The sequence below is a fragment of the Leucoraja erinacea genome, unplaced genomic scaffold (genome assembly GCF_028641065.1).
Source record: "Leucoraja erinacea ecotype New England unplaced genomic scaffold, Leri_hhj_1 Leri_81S, whole genome shotgun sequence".
NCBI classification, from domain to species: domain Eukaryota; kingdom Metazoa; phylum Chordata; class Chondrichthyes; order Rajiformes; family Rajidae; genus Leucoraja; species Leucoraja erinaceus.
In genome coordinates, this window is record NW_026576751.1 from 256,270 (window position 1) to 276,578 (window position 20,309).

The following is a 20,309-nucleotide window of genomic DNA, read 5'->3' on the forward strand; positions in this document are numbered from 1 at the left end:
CTTTGGAATATCGATACTGCCTTTCACAATCTTAGATTGTCGCAAAAGCTTTGCAGATGATTTGAAGTGCTGAAACGAGGTCATGTAGGGAAACATGGCAGCCAATTTTGACCGTCAACTAAATAACCATATAACAATTACAGCACGGAAACAGGCCATGTCGGCCCTATAAGCCCGTGTCCGTAAATATGAAAGAAAGAACTGCAGATGCTGGTAACATCTAAGGTAGACACAAAATGCTGGAGTAACTCAGCGAGTGAGGCAGCATCTCTGGAGAGAAGGAATGGGCAACGATTTGGGTGGAGACCTTTGTTCAGACTGATGTAAGGGGAGGGGGCGAGACAAAGATAGAATGTAACAGATCTGGGGTAAGACGTGGTTGTAGAGTCGGGGGAAGGAGGAATCACAGAGGGGGACCAGTGAGAGAGGATGCTGCTGAACCCTCGTCGGAGAAAGAACTTCTTCAAAGTAGACATACCTTGAGGAGATTTCGCAGTGGAGTGTAAGAAAGATCTGCAGATGGACAAAATGTGTATCTCTCCTTCCATCCCATCAGCCGTCACATACAGCAAATAATCCTCCAACATTTTTGCCACCTCCAATGGGATCCCACTACTGGCCACATCTTCCCATCTCCATCCCTTTCTGCAGAGACCATTCCCTCCATAACTCCCTGGTCAACTCATCCCTTCCCACCCAAACCACCCCCTCCCCAGGTATTTTCCCCTGCAACCGCAGTAGATGCAACACCTGTCCCTTTACCGATCCCCTTGACTCCATCCAAGGATCTAAGCAGTCTTTCCAGGTGAGGCAGAGGTTCACCTGCACCTCCTCCAACCTCATCTACTGCATCCACTGTTCCAGGTGTCAACTTCTTTACATCAGCGAGACCAAGCGCAGGCTCGGCGATCATTTCGCTGACCACCTCCGCGCAGTCCTTCTTAACCTATCTGATCTCCCAGTAGCGAGTAAAAAAGGTCCTGAATTAGGTTGTGAAAGTGGGACAGGGGCTTTACTCTCCAAAACTGTCCTAGCCTTGTACCTGTCCTAATGTCTCTTAAACATTGTGATGGCGCCTGTCTTAACTATCTCCCAACTAACTCCGCCGGTGGCTTATCCCACCATCTTACCCCTCATATTTCTATTATATCACCTTAAACCTATGTCTCAATTCCCGATACTCTGGGCAAAAGATCCAGATACAGTTATCCAATCTATTCCTCAGATTTGAACACCTCTAGAAAAAGATCACCTCTCATCCTCCTGTACTCCAAGGACTAGGGCAAGGTCCCAGCCTGCTCAACCTCTCCCGATAGCTCAAGCCCCTGAGTCCTGGAAAAATCCTCATAAATCTTCCCTGCACAACTTTCCAGCTTGACAACATCTTTCCTACAAAGATAGATACAAAATGCTCAAATTACTCAGCAGATCAGGCAGCATCTCTGGAGAAAAGGAACCTGGTCCTTTTCCCTAGAGAAGACCTAGGCATTATCTACAGAGATGCTGCCTGGCCCGCTGAGATACTCCAGCATTTTGTGTCTATCTTCGGTGTAATCCAGCATGTGCAGTTCATTCCCAAACATCTTTCCTATAACATGGTGACCAAAACTGAAGACAATACTCTAAATGCGGCCTCAGCAATGCCTTATACAACTGTAGCACGACCTCCCAAATTCTATACTCAATAGCCTTGACTGATGAGCTGTCATGCAGTTTTTTTTGTCCAGTTGCGTGCTGGACACCAACACTTCAGTTCCCCACCCACATGCCTCAGAACTTCTTGTCTTAGCTCCTAGAAAATTTCTAGGGGTCTACGTTGCTGGATACCTCAGCTGGGGAAGATACCAACTCACTTCTTGGTCATAACCAGTTTGGAAATTCTGGGCTAAGTTTATTCTAGATTACAAAAACAAAACAATCTGCTACTGGCAGCAGAAGTTTCTCACATTGACTTGTGCTTCCTGTTGAAAGGAGAAATACTGTGAAGGAGAGATTTCCCAAGAAGTGCAGCATTCACAATCATCTCTTCAGGTCTCACTGGCTACCATGTGTTAAAGTGATAAACAATGCTAATTCTTCAGTCTGTGAAAGACAAGTGCACATGTAAGAGTCAAGTCAAGTCAAAGTATCCTTTATTGTCATTCAGACTGAACGAAATGTTGTGCCTTGCAGTCATAACATAGAATAAAATAACAAAACACACAATGAACACAGATTGAACATCCACCACAGTGAGTCTCCCAGGCACCTCCTCACTGAGATGGAAGGCAAACGTCTTAAAGTCCTTGTCTCTTCCCTCCTTGTTCTCCCTCTGAATTGAGGCGATCCAGGCTTCCGATGTTGTGACCCCGCCGGGTGATGGCAATTCCCGAGGCCGAGTCTGAGCTCCGCGAACGGGCCGGTTCAAACTCCACGGCCCGGGGCGGTCGAAGCTGCCGCCCTCCAGTCCAGCGGACGAAGCTGTTGTTGCGGGAGCTCCAGAGAACCGGTCACCAGCCTGGGACCTGCGAGCTCCCGACGTTGTCGTCCACTGGGCCCGTGGCCGAGCCTCCAAAGTCGGGTCGCCGCTGCCGCCGCAACGCCACCACAGCCCCGAAGTCGGCAAGTCCTGGCTCTGCCTCCGAAGCCTCGAGGTCGGTCCCAGTTGGAGGCCGCCAGCTGCGCGATTGGGCCTCAACGCAGACGGAGACGGGGGATACGACAAGAAAAGGTCGCATCCCCCCCGAAGGAAGAGACTAAAAACAAGATTCTCCCACCTCCCCTCACACATACACAAATAAAATAAACTGAAATAAACCAAAACAACAAAAAACAAAAAAAAGAAAAGACAAATGGACTGCAGGCGAGCCGCAACTTCCGGACGTTGACTTATTCAATTTTCTTCCCAACTTACAAGAAAGTAAGTTGTACTACTCCAAAGACGTACAGGCTTGTAGGTTAATTGGCTTGGTGAATGTAAAAATTGTCCCTAGTGGGTGTAGGATAGGGTTAATGAGCGGGGATAGCTGGTCGGCGCGGACCCGGTGGGCCGAAAGGGCTTGTTTCCATGCTGTATCTCTAAACTAAACAAAACAGGATTTGAAAATGGCACCAAACTGGTGACTACGTATTGCTAAACACTAACTCCCCCTCCCAATACAACACTGACTTTTCTGTCTTTTTCACACTTTACCCTTCCTTATCTGTGTTTCCCTCTCCCCTGACTCTCAGTCTGAAGAAGGGTCTCGAACCGAAACGTCACCCATTCCTTCTATCCAGAGATGCTGACTGTCCCGCTCTGAGCTACTCCACCATTTTATGTCTAACTTTGGTGTAAACCAGCATTTGCAGTTCCTTCCAACACAGACCATGTATACAGTCTTGGTGTACTACTGCTATACACTTGTACTGTAGCTGAGATGCTTATCCAATGCGTGTCTAAATGCTTATGTATAGTGATACTTGTACTGAACTGTATACAGGTGCACAACCTTTTATCCGGAGTTCCGGAAACCGAAAAGCTCCGAAAACCGGACATTTTTTCCAGGATGTCGTCTGCACACCAAAGCTCGCGTTTGCCGCCAAACTTGACCCGAAACGTCCCACGGTCAACCCAGGTCTGTACTACTGTAGCGGCTGCCTCCTCCCCGGAGACCGGGGAGACACTTAAACATCTGTAAATCATTGCTTAATGTTAGTTTGGAGGGCTTTTATGTGATGGGGGTGGGGGAAACTTTAATTCTTAGTCCCCTACCTGGTCGGAGAGGCGGGGAGTGGGCAATGCCTTACCGGGTCGCCGTGCAGTGAGCTCCGGAGCGCTGTGGCCGCCGACTCCCAACATTGCGGAGCTGGGGCTGCGGGCGTCCGGCCGCGGGCGGCGCCGGTTGTAGCTCCGACCCCGGCAACTCTACCCCTGGCTGCGCGGCGCTCCAAATCCAGCGCGGCCCGCGGCCGGCGGCCCGCAGCCCCAGCTCCGCGATGCTGTGTGTCGGCGGCCACAGCGCTCCGGAGCTTACTGCACGGCGACCCGGTAAGGCATTGCCTGCTCCCCGCCTCTCTGACCACGTAGGGGACTAAGAATTAAAGTTTCCCCCTTCACCCCCCCTCCCCACCACATAAAATCCCTCCAAACTAACTGACTAACATTTAAGCAATGATTTACAATGATTCCCCGGTCTCCGGGGAGGAGGCAGCCCCTCCAGACTTTTCAAGCCGCCCGCGCTACCTACCTAATCTACGCTAAAAATCTTCCATTCGGAAATCCGAAAAATTCCGAAATCCGAGAAGTGGCTGGTCCCAAGGCTTTCGGATAAAAGGTTGTGCACCTGTACAAAAATAATTTTCACTGTACCTCGGTGATAAAGTACCCGACCATAAGTACTGTATTGCATCCTAACCATTAAACACACTAATGCATGAGTAGGTTAATATATAATGAGCATTTGACAGCACTGGGACTGTACTCGCTGTAATTTAGAATAATGAGGGGGACCTCATTGGAAAATACAGAATAGTGAAAAGTTTAGGTAGAGTGGATGTGGAGATGTTTCCACTAGTGACACAGCCTCAGAATTAAACAATGTTCTTTTAGGAAGGATAGAAACATAGAAATTAGGTGCAGGAGTAGGCCATTCGGCCCTTCGAGCCTGCACCGCCATTCAATATGATCATGGCTGATCATCCAACTCAGTATCCCGTACCTGCCTTCTCTCCATACCCCCTGATCCCCTTAGCCACAAGGGCCACATCTAACTCCCTCTTAAATATAGCCAAGGATATAATGGAGAAATGTCTTTAGTCAGAGGGTGGTGAATCTGCGGAATTCTTTGCCACAGAAGGTGTGGAGGCCAAGTCAGTGGATATATTTAAGGCAGAGAAAGATAGATTCTTGATTAGTACGGGTGTCAGACGTTATAGGGAGAAGGCAGTAGAATGGGGTTAGGAGGGAGAGATAGATCAGCCATGAGTGAATGGCAGAGTAGACTTGATGGGGCGAATGGCCTAATTCTGCTTCTACCACTTATGACCTAATGCGGTGATCAAGAAAGCACATCATCATATTTACTTTCCTCAAGGGTAAGAGATGATTCAGCATGTCATGAGGATTTTCTTGGAACTTCTACAGATAACCATATAACAATTACAGCACGGAAACAGGCCATCTCGGCCCTACAAGTCCGTGCCGAACAACTTTTTCCCCTTAGTCCCACCTGCCTGCACTCATACCATAACCCTCCATTCCCTTCTCATCCATATGCCTGTCCAATTTATTTTTAAATGATACCAATGAACCTGCCGACACCACTTCCACTGGAAGCTCATTCCACACCACTACCACTCTCTGAGTAAAGAAGTTCCCCCTCATGTTACCCCTAAACTTCTGTCCCTTAATTCTGAAGTCATGTCCTCTTGTTTGAATCTTCCCTATTCTCAAAGGGAAAAGCTTGTCCACATCAACTCTGTCTGTCCCTCTCATCATTTTAAAGACCTCTATCAAGTCCCCCCTTAACCTTCTGCGCTCCAGAGAATAAAGACCTATCAACTTATTCAACCTATCTCTGTAACTTAGTTGTTGAAACCTAGGCAACATTCTAGTAAATCTCCTCTGTACTCTCTCTATTTTGTTGACATCCTTCCTATAATTGGGCGACCAAAATTGTACACCATACTCCAGATTTGGTCTCACCAATGCCTTGTACAATTTTAACATTACATCCCAGCTTCTATACTCGATGCTCAATCAATAAAGTTGCACAATAGAAAGTATTTTGTGATATTTAAAATAATGTTTTTGAGGGTTTGCCATAGTTACGTCACTCACATGCTTTCATACTTTGACTCTCTCACTGTTTTCTCCCTCGCAGAAGGATTATTAAAATTGCCTGCTGGAACTCTGAACTAAAAACATAATGCTGTTTCCAAAGTTCATAATCATAGGAATAGAATTAGGCCATTCAGCCTATCGAGTCTACTATTCAATCATAGAAACATAGAAAATAGGTGCAGGAGTAGGCCATTCGGCCCTTTGAGCCAGCACCGCCATTCAATATGATCACAGCTAATCATCTAAAATCAGTATCCTGTTCCTGCTTTTTCCCCCATATCCCCAGATTCCTTTAGCCCTAAGAGCTAAACCTAACTCTCTCTTGCAAACATCCAGTGACTGATCTATCAATCCCTCTCAACCCCATTCCTCCTGCCTGCTCCCCATAACCTTTGACACCCTTACGAATCAAGAACCTGCCAATCTCCACTTTAAAAATGTCCAATGACAGCCCCCCCCCCCCAGCTATCTGCGACATTGAATTCCCCAGATTCACCATCCTCTGACCAAATAAAGTCCTTCTCATCTCCTTTCTAAAGATAAGTCCTATTATTCTGGCATTCACATAAGAATTACACATCATGACTCATCAGGCCATTAGGTCATTGAGTCTACTCCACCATTCAATCATGGCTGATCTATCTCTCCCTCCTAATCTGTCTTAACTAGACTAAATTCACACGGGAGGGCTGGTCCCCCAACACAATATTCCACCTCTCCAACAATTCCGATATTGGGGGAGGAGGGGGGGGGAGCTTTCTGGAGCGCTAGTATGGGTGCTGTGGGTTGAAGGGACTGGTTTCCAGAAAACTAGTATGGACATTGTGGGTCGAATGAATTCTCGGGCTGGCAGCTCAGTCACTCAAGCCTGGTGTGCTGGCAGCTCACTCACTCACGGCTGGTGGGCTGGCAGTTGACACAGCTATTCATAGAAACATAGAAAATAGGTGCAGGTGGAGGCCATTCAGCCCTTCGAGCCAGCACCGCCATTCATTGTGATCATGGCTGATCATTCCCTATCAATAACCCGTGCCTGCCTTCTCCCCATATCCCTTGACTCCACTAGCCCCAAGAGCTCTATCTAACTCTTAAATCCATCCAGTGATTTGGCCTCCACTGCCCTCTGTGGCAGGGAATTCCATAAATTCACAATTCTCTGGGTGAAAACGTTTTTTCTCACCTATTCCTTGAAATTCCATTTCAAGCAGAATGCAGGCCACCAAGGTGACCTCTACCTTTCCCATCTTGCTGAGACTGAGCCACGCTCAGACATCCGAGTTTTATAGTCCCTCTCCCCTCCCACCGGAAGGGTGTGGCCTTCATGGCGTGGTTGACAGGAGAGAATCTCAACATATTTTAAACATTAATAAGTCTTTTATTTTTCATTGATGGTAACAATCCTCTTGTCCTGCGTAGCGTAGGGGGACTCTGAGAATGATGGCCAAAAATCACAGCCATAAGCGGTAGCGTTTTTTCTAAAATCAATATGCAGTGCAAACAGGAAGTGGTCAATATGAGACTTTTAATTATATAAATAACACAATGTCCTCTTTACAGGCCTGTTTAAAAAAATGCAACTAAAAAAATGCTCCACACACCATGGAGGCAACATTTTGCATGAGGTACGATTTTTAGTTTACCATCCTGATAGATGGTAGAAAAGATGAGGTAAATTGGGGGTGGGCGCAACAATAACTAAAAATTTATTTTTAAATAAATGATTCTCACCTATTACCATTGCAGCTATTGTTAACATCTCATTCACGCAGTCAAATTCACAAGATGCAAGCAGAGCTTTGGCAAGCTGGGGATCCAGGGGGAATTCAGACATAATTATTCCAACTTCTGACAAATTCCCGTCGTCGTCCAGAGCAGCTAAATAATCCAGGTCCTCCAGTGCCTGCATCAGAGCCTCGGGAGCTGAGAAAGACAGGGATCACACATCAACTCTTTGTATTAGTACAGCCACAGGACAATAATTACTATTGCCTCCAGAGTTGCTCGTAGAGTCTTGCAGCAAAATAGCGGGCCCTTGGGCCCAACTTGTCCACGCAGATCCAAGCTGCCCATGGCCCCTTCTAAACATTTTAGTTTAGCTTACTTTAGAGATACAGCACAGAAAGAGGCCCTTCGCCCCACGGGTCCACACCAACCAGCGATCCCCGCAAATTAATGCTATTCTACACACACGACAGACAATTTACAATTATACCAAGCCAGTTAACCTACAAACATGTATGTCTTTGGAGTGTGGGAGGAAACCGGAGCACCCCGAGAAAAACGGTATCGGTCACAGGGTGAATGTACAACCTCTGTACAGACAGCACCCGTAGTCAGGATCGAACCCGAGTCTCTGCCACTGTAAGGCAGCGACTCTACCGCTGCGCCATCGTGCCGGCCTTTTGTATCCATAAAGTCAGGTACCGACAAGCTCAATTTTAATGTTAGTTTTAAAGATACAGCGTGCTTTTCCGATTGAAATGTTGACTAGTGGTGCACTGCAGTGGTTGATACTGGGGAACATTTATTGTGCATAATCTAACTTAACGATTTGGATGTAGATGTTGGAAATTTTTTGTTTTAGTTTTTGCCACTCTACAGTTGCGCCACTGTGCACCCTAATTCTGATAGTTGCTACCTGCACAAGTCTACCTGCACAAGACAGTCAGGCTTTTCCAAGACTGAATGCACAGTGCACCCATCCAGACTGAATGGTTAGTTATTGACCCCACTCATTTTTTAACCATAGCTTCCAAGAGAACTAAAGAGTCATTTCACATCAATATCAGTATTTCTATGTCTGATGATTATGACCTAATTGTCCTCTTTTTTCAAGTAAACCAAATTTAAAGTAGAAGACATTTGCCTAATCAGTCTGGCACATGTGTAGAAGCTATGTGAAGGCATATGAGATGGATATTTGTTTAAGGTGAGAGGGGAAAATGTTAATAGGAACCTGAGGGGAAACGTTTCCACACAGAGAGTGGTGGGTATATGGAATGACCTGCCAGAGGAGGTAGTTGACGCAGGTATCATAACAATATTTAAAATATATTTTCACAGATTTTTTAGTTTAGTTTAGAGATACAGTGCGGAAACAGGCCCTTCGGCCCACCGAGTCCGCACCGCCCAGCGATCCCCGCACATTAACACACTAGAAACAATTTACATTTATATCGAGCCCATTAACCTATAAACCTGTATGTCTGAAGTGTGGGAGGAAACCGAAGATCTCCGAGAAAACCCACTCAGGTCACGGGGAAAACCTACAAACTCCATACAGACAGCACCTGTAGTCGGGATTGTACCCGGGTCTCCGATGCTGCAAACGCTGTAAGGCAGCAACTCTACCGCTGCGCCTTGACGTGGATAGGAAAAGTTTAGAGGGATATGGGCCAAACGCGACAGGTGGGACTAGTGTAGATGGGGCATCTTGATCGGCTGGGGCAGGTTGGGACAAAGAGCCTGCTTTCGTGCTGTGTGACTATGTGAAGGACTATGTCCATTTGTCTACGCTCTTCCAGAGCCTATTTTAAAGCTATAGTCGAGTTTGTCGATGATGTGTGGATGATGAGCGTTTGACGGCACTGGGCCCAGTATTTGCTGCAGTTTAGAAGGATGAGGAGGGACCTCATTGAAACTTGCTGAATAATGAAGGCCCTGGATATAGTGGACGTGGAGAGGATGTTTCCACTAGTGGGAGAGTCTTCGACTAGAGGGCGTAGCCTCAGACTAAAAGGACGTACCTTTAGAAAGGAGATTAGGAGGAATTTCTTCAGAGCGTGGCGAATCTGTGGCCTTCATTGGTTGTGGAGACTGCCATTGGGTATTTTTAAGGCGGAGATTGACAGATTCTTGATTAGTAAGGGTGTCAGCGGTTATGGGGAGAAGGCAGGAGAACGGGGCTGAGAGGGAAAGATAGATCAATCATGATTGAATGGACCTAATTCTGCTCCTAGAACTTGTTTAAAAGACATTTGAACGGGTAAATGGATTAGAGGAATATGGGAAAGGTTTTAGAGGTATATGGACCAAACGCAGACAGGTGGGACTATAGTAGATGGGGCATGATGGTTGGCGTGTGAAAATGGGCCGAAGGACCTGCTCAACTCCATTTCAAACATGCTCACATGTCTGTATGAGTCCAGGACCAGAGGGTGTAGCTTCAAAATAAAAGGACGTACCTTTAGAAAGGAGATGAGGAGGAATGTGGGCAGGTCTGTATGACTCTATGTGAAGGAACTAACCAGTTAACTCCTGCGTCCTGAACCAATTTTAAAGGTGTAGAAGAGTTTGTCCACACCAAGTCAAGGTACTTCTACACGACATAAAACTACCACCTTTCCCTTACCTGGTCTGTCCAGGAAGTCACATTGTCCCATGTCTGCAATATCCAGCCTCTTCAGCAGAAGTACCAGGTGACTCAGGTTGGTCTCAGACACTCGAGGTGGGGGAACCGACGCCATTTTGTTGTGGAATGCTTCCGAGTACAAGCGGAAACACTTCCCTGGAAAAAGAAAGCAGGCACTATCATAAGTAAAATAACTGCTGATGTTAGAATTTTGATATGAAAACAGAATAATGGAAGTTCAGTTTCAGTTTAGTTTATTGTCACATGTACCAAGGTACAGTGAAAAGCTTTTTGTTGCATGCCAACCCGTCAGCGGAAAGACAATACATGATTACAATCAATTTACTTGCACTGACTAGAAGTGACGTGTAGGAAGGAACTGCAGGCGCTGGTTTACACCAAAGACGTAAAATGCTGGAGTAACGGAGTTAAAGGGAAAGGGAGTAAAGGGATAGTTAATGACCCCAGAAATAACGGGACAGAAAGCTCACAAAGGGATAGGAGAGTATGGCCAAGTGTAAAAGGGATCGATGTGAAAGGTGAGATGCGTAAGGAATTAAAAGTATTGTATATGAATGCGCGAATTATAAGAAGTAAAGTAGATGAGCTTGAGGCTCAGTTAGAGGTTGGTAGATATGACATTGTGGGGATTACTGAGACGTGGCTGCAGGAGGATCAGGCCTGGGAACAATACACAGGGTTATACATCCTATAGAAAGGACAGGCAGGTGAGCAAAGGGGGGGAGGGGTGGAGTGCTGGTGAGGGGTGGAATTCAGTCCTTTGCGAGAGAAGACATAGGGACTGACGAGGTACAGTCACTGTGGATTGAGTTGAGGAATTGTAAAGGCAAGAAGACACTAATTGGTGTTATCTACAGACCCCCAAACAGTCCGAAGAAGGGTTTCAGCCCGAACCGTTGCCTATTTCCTTCGCTCCATAGATGCTGCCGCACCCGTTGAGTTTCTCCAGCTTTTTTGTCTACCCCCAAATAGTAGGCCGGATGTAGGGTGCAAGTTATGGCAGGAGTTAAAATTGGCATGTAACAAAGGTAATGCCACTGTGGCGATGGGGGATTTCAATATGCAGGTAGACTGGGAACATCAGGTTGGTTTAGGACCCCAAGAAAGAGAGTTTGTCGAATGCCTCCGAGAGAGATTATTTGAGCAGCTTGTAATGGAGCCGACAAGAGAAAAGGCAATTCTGGATTTAGTGTTGTCCAATGAACCAGATATGCTAAGAGAACTCGAGGTAAAGGAACCGCTTGGAGGTAGTGATCATTAGTTTTAATCTGCAATTTGAGAAGGAGAAGGTTAAATCGGAAGTGTCAGTGATGCAGTTGAACAAAGGGGACTATGAAGGCATGAGAGAGGAGCTGGCCAATGTAGACTGAAAAGGGATCCTAGCAGGAATGACGGTGGAACAGCAATGGCAGGAATTTCTGGGCATAATCCGGAAGATGCAGGATCATTTCATTCCAAAAAGGAAGAAAGATTCTAAGGGGAGTAGGAGGCAACCGTGGCTGACAAGAGAAGTTAGGGATAGAATAAAACCAAAAGAAAAGATGTATAACACAGCAAAGAGTAGCCGGAAGCCAGAGGATTGGGAAACTTTCATAGGACAACAGAAGGAAACAAAACGGGCAATACGGGGTGAAAAGATGAAGTACGAAGGGAAGCTGGCCAGGAATATAAAGAAGGACAGTAAAAGCTTCTTTAGATATGTTAAGGGAGAAAAGAGTAGCAAAGTCAAATGTGGGTCCCTTGAAGGCAGACATGGGTGAAATTATTATGGGTAACAAGGAAATGGCTGAAGAGTTGAACAGGTACTTCGCATCTGTCTTCACGAAGGAAGACACAAACAATCTCCCAGATGTACTGGAGGACAGAGGATCTAAGGGGGTAGAGGAACTGAAAGAAATTTTAATTAGGCGAGAAATAGTATTGGGTAGGCTAATGGGACTGAAGGATGATAAATCCCCTGGACCTGATGGTCTGCGTCCCTGGGTCCTCAGGGAGGTGGCTCTAGAAATAGTGGACGCATTGGTGATCATTTTCCAATGTTCAATAGATTCAGGATCAGTTCCTGTGGATTGGAAGACAGCTAATGTTATCCCACTTTTCAAGAAAGGAGCGAGAGAGAAAACGGGGAATTACAGACCAGTTAGCCTGACTTCGGTGGTGGGAAAGATGCTGGAGTCAATTATTAAAGTGGTAATAATGGGACATTTGGATAGCAGTAAAAGGATTAGTCCAAGTCAACATGGATTTATGAAAAGGAAATTATGCTTAACTAATCTTCTGAAATTTTTTGAGGATGTGACAAGTAAAATGGATGAAGGGGAGCCAGTGTATCTAGACTTTCAGAAAGCATTTGATAAGGTCCCGCATGGCAGACTGGTGACTAAAATTAGAGCACATGGTATTGGGGGTAGGGTGTTGACATGGATAGAAAATTGGTTGGCAGACAGGAAGCAAAGAGTAGGAGTGAACAGGTCCTTTTCAGAATGGCAGACAGTGGCAAGTGGAGTGTCGCAAGACTCGGTGTTGGGGCCCCAAATGTTTACCATATATATTAATGATTTGGAAAAGGGAATTAGGAGCAACACTAGCAAGTTTGCGGATGACACAAAGCTGGGTGGCAGAGTGAGCTGTGAAGAGGATGTTAGGAGGTTGCAGGGTGACCTGGACAGGTTGAGTGAGTAGGCAGATGCGTGGCAGATGCAGTATAACATAGATAAATGTGAGGTTATCCACTTTGGTGGCAAAAACAAAGGGACAGACTATTATCTCAAACGGGGTTAGGTTAGGTAAGGGGGAGGTGCAGCGAGACCTGGGCATCCTTGTACACCGGTCACTGAAAGTTGGCTTACAGGTACAGCAGGCAGTGAAGAAAGCTAATGGAATATTGGCCTTCATAACAAGAGGATTTCAGTATTGGAGTAAAGAGGTTCTTCTGCAGTTGGAAAGGGCTCCGGTAAGACCACATCTGGAGTATTGTGTACAGTTTTGGTCTCCTAATTTGAGGGGCGAGTCCAGAACCAGGGGCCACAGTCTTAGAATAAAGGGGAGGTCATTTAAGACTGAGGTGAGAAAAAACTTTTTCACCCAGAGAGTTGTGAATTTATAGAATTCCCTGCCACAGAGGGCAGTGGAGGCCAATCACTGGATTGATTTAAGAGAGTTAGATAGAGCTCTAGGGGCTAGTGGAGTCAAGGGATATGGCGAGAAGGCAGGCATGGGTTATTGATTGGGGACGATCAGCTATGATCACAATGAATGGCCTCCTCCTGCACCTATTTTCTATGCGTCTATGCTATCTTAGTGGGTCAGACAGCATCTGTGGAGAAAAGGAATATATGACATAGAAACATAGAAAATAGGTGCAGGAGTAGGCCATTCGGCCCTTCGAGCCTGCACCGCCATTCAATATGATCATGGCTGACCATCCAACTCAGTATCCCGTACCTGCTTTCTCTCCATACCCCCTGATCCCTTTAGCTACAAGGGCCACATGTAACTCCCTCTTAAATATTGACATTTTGGGTCGAGACCCTTCATCAGACCGAGTCAGGGGAAAGGGAAACTAGAGGTATGCTGGAAGTGATCATCAGGTTCAAGAAGGAATCACGTAGGAAATCTCTGCCTCAGAAGGCAGTGGACGCCAATTCTCTGGATACTTTCAAGAGAGAGTTAGATAGAGCTCTTAAAGATAGCAGAGTCAGGGGATATGGTGAGAAGGCAGGAACGGGGTACTTATTGTGGATGATCAGCTATGATCACAGTGAATTGAGGTGCTGGCTTGAAGGGCCGAAAGGCCTCCCCTGCACCTATTGTCTTGTCGTCGTTATGGCTATCCCTCGAGGTCGAGGTCGAGGATAATGGTCTACGCTCTGTTGGTTTTATTGGACTCTCAGGTGGCCTACGAGTCCAATCCTGGCTTTGCAGCTCACAGACGCCTGTGTGTGTGTTTGTTTTAATGTGTACTTGATGTTGCACTCCAAGAAGCACACGGTCCTTCACAGATCAATCTACTAATTCCAATGGCAAGGGAACCAAGACGATTGGAGCTGATAGATCTGTTGCAGCCTTCATCCGCCTTCACAGCCGTTGAGTTCAAGATAATTTAATCCGCCTGGTCCGCCGTTGAGGTCTTGTAGGTTGGATCGTTCTTAGTCTGGACCCTCATCCTCGACTTTATCGCCAAGGGTGGCCCTACCAGAAGCTGGTGCTTCCAACGGCAACGCTCTTGGAATCATGGGGTCACGCAAGCCTCTTCACCACGACAAGGTAAACAATCCGAAGTGGACCTATTGACAATAGTCTAACAAAAGTCTCAACACCTTAACACTATACAACACTAACCTCAACTAGGAGTTTTATTATCTAGGTGTGTTGCATTTACAAGCCTGTAATGCTGCTGCGAGTAAGAGTTTAATTGTTCTGTTGTCGAAACATAAGACAATTAAAAAATCTTGACTCTTTAAAGCTCTGTGGGACTTTGATTAGGCCACATTTGGAATATTGCATGACCGTCGGGTAGTACCAGCAATGGCTACCTCGCCAACAGTCTGTCTGTCCCTTCCTTTGGTGTTTCTTTAGTATGTGTTAATTGTATGTTTTAGTGTTCTTTAGCTTGTTTAATGTGGGGGGGTGAGGTTGGGGGGGAACCCTTTTTTAATCTCTTAGCTCGATGGAGATGCAATTTTTTTCCGTATCGTATCTCCGCCCGCACATCGATGAGTTGCCGGCCTTTGCTGGAGACCGACTTCGGGAGCTCCAACTGCGGGAACCTGCAGACGTTAACATCGTGGAGCTCGTGGTCTCTGGTTAGAGACCGACTTTGGGAGCTCCAAGCTGCAGGAGCTACGACCACTCTGACGGGGGAGCTTCGATCGCCCCGACGCATGGGCTTCGATCGTCGACTGCAGGAGTTTCGCTCGCCCCAACTGCGGATTGTTCAACTGCCCCGTCCGTGGGAGAATAAAGAGAAAGAAGATTTGACTTTATTGCCTTCCATCACAGTGAGGAACGTGGGAATCTGCTGTAGTGGATGTATATGTTAACTTTTATGTAGTTGTGTGTTTTGTTGCTTTTTTTTTTAGTATGGAAGTATAATTCGAGTTTCACTGTACCTTAATTGGCACACGTGAAAATTAACGGATCTTTGACCTTTCTGCTTAACACATTACAGGAGGCACATGCTTTGGAGAGGGTACAGAGGGGGTTTACCAGAATGCTGCCTGGATTAGAGGATTTCAGCTACAAGGAGAGATTGGATAAACGTGGATTGTTTTCTCTGGAAGGCCAGAGGTTGAGGAGAGACTTGATGGAAGTATATAGAATCATGAGGCATAGATAGAGTAGACAGTCAGAAGCTTTTTCCCAGCGTGCAAATGTCCAACATTAGTGTAGTGCAGCAGTAGAGTTCTTGCTGCCTTATAGCACCAGGGACCAGTTCGCCCCGAGACATACGTGGGTTTTCTCTGGGATCTCCGGTTTACTCCCACACTCCAAAGATGTACAGGTTTGTAAGTAACTTTCCGTTAGAGACTGTTCTTTTTTTAAAATGTATGTTCCTGCAGTCCACAAGTTGTGAGTACACTGCCGATCACAGTGCTGCTTGCAGGTGGGGGCTTCTACAAAGCAATGACGTGTATGTTTTTAACGGTCAGCATCCTCATTTTATTGATGGGCATTCCTGAAGCTACTCGCTTTATGTTGAAATTCTGGTGGCATTTCCACCTTGGCACTCCCCCAACTTCGAAGAAACCACGTAAGAAAAATGATTTAGCCTCAAGAGGATGTGGGTCAGGTTGTCAAGGCTGCAGTTCACATTCACCTGAGCTGTGTTGACCGCAAGGTCTGGCTTGATCTCTTCAGGAAGCGAGGAGGACCACTTTTACAGCATGTGACGGTAGACAGACTAGACAGAACAAATGCAGGTTGGAGAGAAAGGAGTTGCAGATGCTGGTTTACACTGAAGACAGACACAAAATGCTGGGGTAACTCAGCGGGTCAGCCAACATTTCAGGAGAAAAGGAATAAATGACATTTCTTGTTGAGACCCTTCTTCAGATTGATTATAGATTTGACCTAAAACTTCACCAATTTCGTCTCCCCAGAGATGCTGCCCGACCCGCTGAGCTATTCCAGCATTTTGCGTCTATCTTCAGTGCAGTCTGAAGTAGGGTTTCAACCCGAAACATCACCTATTCCTTTTCTCAGGAGGACATGGATAGATGACTTTTTGGGTCGGAACCCTTCTCCAGGTTTTCCAGTGTCACCTCTTCATGCCTTCCGGAGATGATGCCTTACCTGCTGAGTTACTCCAGCACTTTGTGCAGTGGAGCATTCAAAAGAGGAGAAACAGGAACTGCAGATGCTGGTTAAAAGAACACAATCTCCTGAGGGTATGCCTACTTTGAAGAAGGTCTCCTCTTCTCAGTAGTCCGGCAGTCTGTAGTAGGGTCTCGACCTGAAACATCACCTATCCATGTTCTCCAGAGATACTGCCTGTCCTGCTGAGTTACTCCAGTAATTTGTGCCCTTTTGCATATTAACCAGCATCTGCAGTTCCTTATTTCTACAATCTATTATTTTAGTGTTGGCTCAAAAACCTATTGAATTAAGTTCCTCCACTTTAATATATTAAACGTTAGACTATTAAGTCCTTATCAGTACAACATCTTCCCTTTCTATCCTTTTCCACTTCCAGCTGAGTATTCTGTCATGATTCACTGGCCAAACAAGAGCCATCTCCCTCATTACATAAGATCATAAGTTATTGGAGCAGAATTAGGCCATTTGGCTCATCGAGGCTACTCCGTCATTCAATCATGGCTGATCTACCTTTCCCTCTCAACTCAATTCTCTTGCCTTCTCCCCATAACTTTTGACACCATTACTTATTCAGAACGTGTCACTATCCGTGTTTTTAAATATCCATTGACTGCCTCCACAGTTGTCTGTGGCAATGAATTCCTCAGATTCACCACCATCTGACTAAAGAAATTCCTCCTTATCTCCTTTCTAAATGTACATCCCTTTACGCTGAGGTTGTGCCCTCTGGTGCTAGACCCTCCCACGAGTGGACACATCTTCCCCACATCCACTCTATCTAGGATATTGTATAGGAAGTAACTGTAGATGCTGGTTTACACCATAGATAGACTCAAAATGCTGGTGAAACCCAGCGGGACAGGCAGAATCTCTGGATGGGTGACGTTTTGGGTCGAAACCCTTCGTCAAGCTGAGAGTCAGGGGAGAGGGAGACACAGAGATGTAGAAGGGTAAGGTGTGAAAATGAGAGAACAAAGGGGGACAAATTTCAAGGAAAATGTAGAATAGATCATTGTTAGCTAAGGGAAGGAGACAACGAGGCATACAGAGATAAAATTTAATCAAGAAGGCAGTCAGACTGGTCGGAGAACTAGGATGGGGGAGGGATGGAGAGAGCGGGAAAGCCAGGGGGTTACTTGAAGTTAGAGAAGTCAAAATTCATACCATAGGGTTGTAATCTGCCCAAGCGAAATATGAGGTGCCATTCCTCCAATATGCATTGGGCCTCACTGACAGTGGAAGAGACCCAGGACAGAAAGGCCAGTATGTGAATGGGAGGGGGAGTTAAAGAGTTTAGCAACCGGAAGATCATGTGGGTCTAGGCAGACTGAGCAGATATTGAAGTTCCTATTGAATCCTAGTGACTAGTAGTACACTATAGGATGGATATGTTCTTCACTGTTCATTTTTTATGTATGTTCCTGCAGTCTACAAGTTGTGACCACACTGCTGATCACAGTGCTGCCTGCAGGTGGGGGCTTCTACAAAGCAATGACGTGTACTTCTTTAACGTTCAGCATCCTCATTTTACCGGCGGGCACTCCTAAAGTCACTGTGGTTTATGATGAATTTCTGGTGGCATTCCCATCTTGGCACTCCCCAAACTTCTAAGAAACCTCGTAAGAAAAAAGATTTAGCCTCAACAGGATGTGGGGCAGGTTGCCAAGGCTTCAGTTCACATTCACCTGAACTGCGTTGACCGCAAGGTCTGGCTTGATCTCTTCAGGAAGCGAAGAGGACCACTTTTACAGCATGTGACTGTACACAGACTAGACAGAATGAATAGCGGTTTAGTTTAAAGATGCAGCATGGAAAAAGGCCATTCGGCCCACCGAATATGAGCCGGCCTATGACCAAACCGTACAATATTCTGCATACTAGGGACAATTTACAGAATTCAATTAAACTAAAAAAACCTGTACATCTTTGGAGTGTGGGAGGAAACCAGAGGTCCTGGAGAAAACCCACGCAGGTCATGGGGAGAACGTACAAACTCCATACAGTCAGTACATGTAGTCAGGATCAAACCCGGGTCTCTGGTGCTGCAAGGTAGTCATTCTACCCCCGAGTCATTGTGCCGCCCCTATGTTGCAGATCTCCAGTTGTGAATCCGGCCAATTTTGCTGTATAACTATTATTTTGGTGCTGACTGGAAAAGGTATTGCCCGTTCCACAACTTTGATATATGAAACTCTAGACTGTTTGTTCATTTATATATATAAGCCGTATGTATATATATATATATATATAAGTGCAACTTTCTTTGCCTTTCTTCCCTTCTCCGTTTCTAATTGCACATTCTGTCATGATTCACTGCCTTCTTCCCTATATAAATGAAAGGCACATTTATCAGATGAATACACCTGGCAATAACAGTCATATCCAAGGGTCCGAGGAAGGGTCTCGACCCTAAACGTCGCCTGCCCATGTTCTCCAGAGCTGTTGCATCAACCGCTGAGTTACTCCAGCACTTTGTTTCTATGTAATGTCCACAGTCCGACATGAAAATATCCCCAACAATTGGTAGCACGGTGGCATAGCAGGACATTTGCTGCCTCACAGCACCAGACCTGGGTTCAATCCTGACCACGGGTGCCATCTGTATGGAGTTTGTACATTCTCCCCGTGACCTGCGTAGGTTTTCTCTGGGTGTTCCAGTTTCCTCTCACACACTCTAAAGACGTACAGGTTTGTAGGCCATTGGCTTGGTAAAATTGTAGATTGTCCCCCGGTTTGTGCAGGATAGTGTTCATGTGCGGTGATCAGAGGTCAGAGCGGACTCGGTGGGCTAAAGGGCCCATCTCCACGCTATATTTCTAAACTAAACTAAAACTGATTTGACTGGCCCAACTGCACTGATGCTGCAACCAAGTAAGGTCACCAACACCTCTACATCTTCAGAAGCCCAAACACATTCAGGACTTCTCCAATGACTCTGACCAAGTTTTCGTTGCACCCCAGAAAGCTTCCTATTTGGATGCAACATAGCTTGGTATAGCAACAGCTCTGCCCAAGACCGCAAGAAACTGCAGAGTGGTTCACACAGCCTAGTCCACGCACAGTCCAATGTCATGCAAACCAGTCTCTCCAGCTACATCAGCCACACTTCATGTTGCCTCGGGTAAGCAGCCAACATAATCAAAGATCACTCACATCCCAGTCACTCTCTCACCTCCACTCTCCCGTCCGGCCGAAAATACAAAATCTTCCAAGCACGCACCATCAGATTCAAACACAATTTCTTCCCTGCTGCTATCAGACTCATGTAACTGTACGTCATGTTGTTACTTGTGGGCGGAGCACCAAGGCAAATTCCTTGTAAGTGAATACTTGGCCAATAAACTTACTTACTTACTTATCAAAAACCCTCCATGCTTGTTAACTTTAGTTTAGAGATACAGATATAGATAGATATGGCATTTATTGTCACTATACATGTACAATGAAACTGAAAGCTGCTCGTACTCAGTGCATACATACAATTTAGCACAAAAAACAAGAAACAGAAAAAACAAAAAACAGAAGGGAGATGGGGGGGTGGGGGGAGAATAGGTGCACAAATTCTGCGGCGCTACATACATGTATACATATATACAGATGGAAGTCCGTGTTGGGCGGTGTAGTCAGTGCATGTGTGGATTTGAATTTATGGTAGATATAATTCTCGGGAAGCAGCTATTCCTGAGTCTGTTTGTCCCGGATTTGATGCACCTATAGCGCCTTCCAGAGGGCAGCAGGTCGAACAGTCCAAACGCAGGATGGGAGCTGTCTTTGATGATCTTCTTTGCCCTGCTAAGGCAGCGGGAGGTGTAGATA

At 46.0% G+C, this 20,309-nt stretch overlaps 1 protein-coding gene across 1 annotated transcript in view; it reads right to left on the reverse strand.

Annotated features, from left to right (window-relative positions):
* Positions 1 to 20,309, reverse strand: part of LOC129694837 (putative pre-mRNA-splicing factor ATP-dependent RNA helicase DHX32) — a 130,742-nt gene that overhangs the window by 24,429 nt on the left and 86,004 nt on the right. The window contains 2 exon segments of the mRNA XM_055631599.1: positions 7,532 to 7,723; positions 10,155 to 10,310. Of these exon segments, the coding sequence (XP_055487574.1) occupies positions 7,532 to 7,723; positions 10,155 to 10,310 (348 nt within the window).